Source organism: Triticum aestivum, chromosome 3B (assembly GCF_018294505.1).
Source record: "Triticum aestivum cultivar Chinese Spring chromosome 3B, IWGSC CS RefSeq v2.1, whole genome shotgun sequence".
NCBI lineage: Eukaryota > Viridiplantae > Streptophyta > Magnoliopsida > Poales > Poaceae > Triticum > Triticum aestivum.
The window spans coordinates 159,616,636-159,622,742 of record NC_057801.1 but is presented as its reverse complement, the minus strand read 5'-3'; the positions used below and the strand labels follow the sequence as shown (position 1 = coordinate 159,622,742).

Genomic DNA, 6,107 nt, shown 5'->3' with positions numbered 1-6,107 from the left:
TTCTACCCTACATCACAACGCCTGCCCAATTTTTTAAACAATGACGCTATATTGGTGGGGTCGGGTGTCCATGCCAGCATGGCTCTTTTTGGCACGCCATATGTACGCTTTTCTGCACTAGTGTATGGCTAGGGTTGTAGTTTATATAGCGGGCGAGATGAGAATGGTGGGCGGCAAAGGGACGGACTGGTGACATTGGAGTAGCCGCCTCGGCAACTACGTGTCATTAATGCGGGCAACAGACGGACGGGCGGCCGTCGTGTCATTTGAACGCAGAGAATCAGCCTACACCGGGAAGTGTCGCGGGCGGCGCTCTCTCGGCGGCCGCGCTGTTTCAATGCCGGCGCTAGTGAGAGGTCGCGTCCGCTCTGGCCAGACATGATGTGGCACTGATGCTCTGAAGCGGCGCTGGCCGTTTCGGATGGGAAGCGTGGGGGTGAGGGAGGGGGTTTGGGTGGGCCAGTGTGGCCATACGCGGGCGTGGCAGCGATCCAGACGCCCACGAAGCCCCACGTTTGCGGTTTGAGGGAAAATGCATCTATAGAAATGATACAGGCCCATGTTGGATGAGACAACACGCAGTCCTGATGTATGCTGGTGTTTTGAGGGTCGGTGTTGGAAATGGAGTAGGGCATTTTGGAGACTGAGCTCCATGATGCCTTTTATTTTGAAAATTTCAAAATTCATAAATTTTGGTTTCAAAAAAATCTGGAAAAAAATACACATGTATGCGAGGATGTAAAGTGTATGTGTAAAAAAATTCAGGATGAAATACCTTGAATTGTGAGCTACACAAAAAAACAAAATCACGGACTTTAAAAATGAACAGTACATATGTTAGAAAGCCTCAGATTTGTCTTTTTAGTGTAGCTCACATTTTAATATATTTTGACCTGAAAATTTGCACACATGTACATTATGTATCTAGATATATGTGTATTTATTTTCAGAATTTTTTAAAACTGAAAATTTTGAATTTGAAGTTTTCAAATAAAGGTCTCTATGGAGCTAGGTCTCTGTTTGGCATTTTTGTTGGAAATGCCCTTATATAACTTTGATGGTTGCTTTCAGTTTTAGTATGTACTTTATATCAACTTGTGCTATATTTTGAACAAATAAAATCAACCTTTTGGGGCGGAAAAATTACTAGTCGGGGAAAATAAAAGTCAGCATGCATCTCCTATATTGCTCAAAATAGTATGTGTAAGAATCTCTTTCCACACGCGTCTCCTTTGCCGGCCTCCTTTTGCTTTGCTTTGCTCTGCTCTCTACGTACTACACTCTCGTCTCTTCTTTGCACAAAATCGTTCGCTAGCTACCTTTACTTCTTCTCGAGGCTACCAGCCAGCAGAATCGAATTCCTCCCCGTACGTCGCCGTGGCCGTCGCTCCACCGTTGTCAAGAACGGCAAGCTCTCTCCGGTAAGCCTCCTCCTCTTCCTCCTCCCGCCTCCTACCTATTTTCGTCATCCTATTTTATCTCTATATCTTGGATGGGAGAGCACAGCACATCTCTGAGTAGCGCATAGCAGCAAAATCTCCATCCACCTTTTTAATATGGTGTTTTCCTCCGGAATCTTCCATGGTTTTTAGATATATTTTTCCTTCCAATATGGAATGTATTGTCTTATACTCCAGCCTTGGATCGTTGGAGAAAAACTAGTTTCACTCCACCTGAATTTTGTTGAATATCGGTCGGTCAGTACTGTTCTTGGGTATGTAGGAGTACTCCTGGGAGACTAGAGACAGTATGCGAATGTCGTCCAATTACTTCAGGCAGCTCCAGTTCACAGCGCCATCGATCGGCGTCATTATAGCTGTCATTTTCCTGAAGTATCTAGTGACTACTGTGATGAAATTTCTAGACGAGCCTTGTATAATCTATTAGGTGTCTCTTCCTGAAGTCTCTAGTGGAACCGTACGTCTGTCTGGAAGCGCCCGAAAGGATTTTGGAAATACTAACTGCGTGTGGGGTCGCACTCACATAGTGGGAACGGACTTGTAGAATGTCCAACGGCAGTGACATATGAATCTTCCCCTGTGTGTTTTCTTTGGTGCAGTTCGTGTTCTCTGTCTGAATCTGTAAACTCAGCTACTTACCTGTTGCATTCAGAGTTGGATTGGTGTTGCTGCTGACCAGTTTCCTCGGCCCAGCTAGATGGCAGAAGTAGTACAAGTACACAAGGTAAATCTAGTACTTAAGCTCAGTACCATCTGACTATATTGATCAATCAATCTTTTGCTTTTTTGGTCAAACTGGTGCAGCCTTAAGAGGGCAAACCCATTTTATTAACACCCTAAACGGTATACAGACAACAGCCTTCCCTTGGAGAGTTGATCCTTCCCTTGGAGAGTTGATCAATCAATCATGTTTATGTTCTGTTGTGGTGTAGCTGCATGTAGTCAGGATTCCATAACTAAGCTAAGCACTAGTTTTCAGGAGAATTGTATGGCTCACAAGTAAATAAGCTGACCAGCATTGACGGGATTTTCCAATAACTACAGGTCATATCGTTTTGTTCAGAACTCGTAATACTCCCTCCGTCCGAAAATACTATTTTGATGACAAGTATTTTCGGACGGAGGGAGTACTCTGTAGCTATGCCTTTGGTTTGAATGGAAGCCATTCACCTCGCTACAGAAATGACTTGATTTATCACCGAAAGTTTATTCTCAGTTGTGCCCAGAAAGTGTGTCCTCTCAAGCTGTTACTTTTATGTTTCCCAATATTCTCTGAATAAACTGAATGGATACGAGTCAGTTAGTATACGTCCATGACTTGCTGTTTTACTAATTCGGTTGGATGCAGGATTGGGTTGGGTCATTCCCCTCCGGGAAAAAGATAACGGTTGTTTTTGTCATAGGTATTACTTCTTCTAGACTAATACAGCACTCCATGATATGCCCTGCTTAACTCTTTGAGCTGATCAATCCATTGCTTGTACTGCTGGTACAGGAGGGCCAGGCAGTGGCAAAGGCACCCAGTGTGCTAAGATTGTGAGCCAGTTTGGGTTTACCCATCTGAGTGCTGGGGATCTTCTTCGCGAAGAAGTTAAATCTGATACCGAGCAAGGGTAAGAAACCTAGTCCCAATTCATGTAAAGAAACTCCTATATTGTAACCGTTGTCTCGATATCTTTCTAATGTCTGCCTGTTTCGATTAGTGCAACGATCAAGAATCTTATGCACGAAGGAAAGCTTGTGCCTTCTGAGATCATCGTCAGGCTACTATTAAAGGCCATGCTTGCAAGTGGAAATGATAAGTTTCTTATTGATGGATTTCCACGAAATGAAGAGAACCGCGAAGCATACGAGAAGATTGTAAGAATGCTTCTATGTACTTATGATAGTGCCAAAAGAAGTTGAATCCCTTGTTGTATGCTTCACACATATACATTTGTGTGTTCAGATTAAGATAGAACCTGAGTTCGCATTATTGATTGACTGCTCAAGGGAGGAGATGGAGCGGCGCATTCTACATCGAAACCAGGTTTTGTGCTTGTGTTTCCTTAGGCTCAACTTGTCTCATTTGATTAGCATGTGTCACTCAATTTGATTGTCTTCAGGGAAGAGATGATGACAACATGGAAACCATTCGGCGGCGGTTCGAAGTTTTTCAGCAATCAACTCTGCCTGTTATTCAGCACTATGAGAAAATGGGGAAGCTTCGAAGGGTACTTTAATAGCTGAAATTATAATTCCATAAATATAGTAGAGTAAATAGAATATAGCAAATAAGATCATGAATACATATTGCCTTCCGAGCCAATATGTATATCCGTTATTCAAGAATTTATAAAACTGAACCTCATTTTATTTTCTCAGGACAGTTATGGGTTGATTTTCAGCTTCGATTTTTCTGATCCCTAAACTCATTTGAAGTTTTCAATAGCGACATAATTATACAAAGTTCGTTCACTCTGAAGATTATGATAATGTAGATGCAATAATGAGAAATGCTTTTTGTTTTGGTGACATCATGTGGTTTTTTATGAGAAATGTGACTTGTGAGGTTGTGTCCTGTCCCGCCCCCTCAGGTTGATGGTGACAGGCAGCCAGACATGGTGTTTGAAGACGTGAAGGCCATCTTCGCGCAACTAAACACTCAGGTTTTCTCCATTGTTGCATCTTGTAAATATTTGTTTTGAAATAAATCACAGGATCGGCGTTTACGGTTTACTCTGCGTTTTCTGTCAGGCAAACCAAGGCAGCAACGTGAGCAGAGCACAAACTAATCCATTCAAGAGCTGGTTTCTTGACATATTCTGCAGTAAGCAACTCTTTCATCATGGTGTCTACAGTTGATTTGAGTGGTTTCAGTCCGATTGCTTGAAATTTATATATTCAGTCGGCAACCATGCGACCATGTTCGCTGTTCGACATGAACGACAGGCTGACAGCAAGTGTATGTGTGATCTTCAGGTTGCTTCGATGTGGCAGACAGAAGGAACTGACCATCTTCTAAAGAGATGTTTAATTAGTGTGGTACCCTTCAGTCCTGGATCAAGAATTCAAGATGGAGCAGCAAGCAAGCACAGCAAAAGAAACCGTTAGTGTTGTGATGTGTTCATCTGGTGTGTTGTGAGCTCGATTAAGCTGTGTGAATTTGACGTGCAAACATTTCAGCAAAGATTGTCCCTTCCAGCTTCAGTTTGTACTGAATTTGATCGTGTAAACATTTTAACAAGGAAATGCAGGCTTTGTTCTTCTTCGAGTGACAGGGAAGCAGATCACGTACCAAAGTCAAACCTAAAGAGTACTAAACTCGGCATACAAAAAATCGGGAAGGACCAGAGGGCGTGTGTCTTATTTATAACTGCTGGTGCGGCGGCGCCTCCACGTCGGCGACGGCGGCAGCGTAATGCGGCGGCTCAGCCTGCACGCCGGCGTGCTGCAGCTGCGGCTGCGGCTGCTGCTGCATGCTCCTGTACGCGATGCAGTCGCTCACCTTCTTGACGTAGCTCTCCGCCATCCAGCCGAGGCTGACGAGCTGCTCGATGGCGACGCCGGCGAGGCCCTGGCGGCGGCCGACCAGGGCGTCGTGGAGGAGCAGCGTGGTCTCGAGCTGGCGGTTGTCGCGCTGCGCCCTGCGCAGCTGCTCCTGGATCTTGGCGATGCGCTCCCGGACGTAGTCCTCCCCGTCCATCTTCTTCTTGCACTGGTCCAGCTCCGGCATGGCCCTGAAGCGGTCGATGACGCGCATCGCCTCCGGGACCGACGGGTACACCTCCGGCGGGGAGGCCCCGCCCTCGCGGTACATGATGTAGCACGTGTCGACGCCGCACAGGACGGACAGCTCGCCGGCCTTCTTCTTGATCCCCATGTCGCGCTTCCTCGCCGTCGCCTTCCGGGTCGGGTCGCTCGCGATGTACTCGATGGCCACCTTCTTGCGAGCCATGGACGACGCCGGTCGCCGCGAGGAAGAAGATGGGTAGGATAGGAATCGAGGTGAAATGGTTGGTCTGTTGCGACTTGGGAGACAATGGAATGGCGGTCTTATAGTGGAGTATCGAGTGGAGGGATTGCTGCCATCAGCGTGATTGGAAAGGAATTATTCTGGCAGATATGAGGATCGCTTGAATTAGTGCCGGTTAATGCGTAGTTAGCTCCAGCATATCTTCTGGCTTATCGTGTCTACTGATGATCATAGGCAGATGTCAGTCTGAACACAACGTTCAGCCCATGCATCAACATGATCCGTGTGATCTCTACTTCTAATGAATGAGTTGGTTGAATAGTCCCTCCACTTTCGACTGGTTTATTTTCAACCGGTTTATTTTCGTCTCCCTTCCCACCATCTGACCGGTTTACTTTTTCTCCACTATTTTCTTGTAAACAAACACTTTCCTATTATACAAAAAGAGACGGATTCTAACTTTCCCAACTTATTCAAATCAAGCGATCAATCTCATCAATGCAATTTGCTTTAGGAAACAAATAACAAATTTTAAAAAAACAAATAACTAACTTTAAGGGAAAAAATCCAATTTACTAATACTCCTGCGTCATGATGGAATCAGAACTTTCCTAATACCCCTACATCGCAAATCACCACATATTCACCTGTCGTGGCTCCCGTTCCACGAATAGGAAATTCCCAGCAGCTTC

The 6,107-nt window shown here is 45.2% G+C and overlaps 2 protein-coding genes across 2 annotated transcripts; one reads left to right on the top strand and one right to left on the bottom strand.

Annotated features, from left to right (window-relative positions):
• Nucleotides 1-1,251: 1,251 nt before the first annotated feature.
• Nucleotides 1,252-4,719, top strand: LOC123065110 (UMP-CMP kinase 1). Its single transcript, XM_044488470.1, has 10 exons — nt 1,252-1,421; nt 2,113-2,184; nt 2,809-2,863; nt 2,956-3,073; nt 3,164-3,320; nt 3,409-3,489; nt 3,566-3,673; nt 4,037-4,108; nt 4,197-4,269; nt 4,422-4,719. The coding sequence occupies exons 2-10, from the start codon at nt 2,158-2,160 to the stop codon at nt 4,451-4,453; spliced, it is 723 nt and encodes a 240-aa protein (XP_044344405.1). The 5' UTR covers nt 1,252-1,421; nt 2,113-2,157; the 3' UTR covers nt 4,454-4,719.
• Nucleotides 4,692-5,734, bottom strand: LOC123065111 (agamous-like MADS-box protein AGL80). The gene has a single exon (XM_044488471.1). It carries the CDS (start codon nt 5,395-5,397, stop codon nt 4,810-4,812), a length of 588 nt encoding a protein of 195 aa, XP_044344406.1. The 5' UTR covers nt 5,398-5,734; the 3' UTR covers nt 4,692-4,809.
• Nucleotides 5,735-6,107: the final 373 nt, after the last annotated feature.

What these genes read in the sequence shown, in the direction of transcription:
- LOC123065110 (XM_044488470.1), top strand. Translation starts at nt 2,158, where the DNA reads ATGGCAGAAGTAGTACAAGTACACAAG. An exon ending in AAGTAGTACAAGTACACAAG is followed by an intron (nt 2,185 to 2,808) that starts GTAAATCTAGTA and finishes GGTTGGATGCAG; the next exon opens with GATTGGGTTGGGTCATTCCC. An exon ending in AAATGGGGAAGCTTCGAAGG is followed by an intron (nt 3,674 to 4,036) that starts GTACTTTAATAG and finishes CCGCCCCCTCAG; the next exon opens with GTTGATGGTGACAGGCAGCC.
- LOC123065111 (XM_044488471.1), bottom strand. Translation starts at nt 5,397, where the DNA reads ATGGCTCGCAAGAAGGTGGCCATCGAGTACATCGCGAGCGACCCGACC.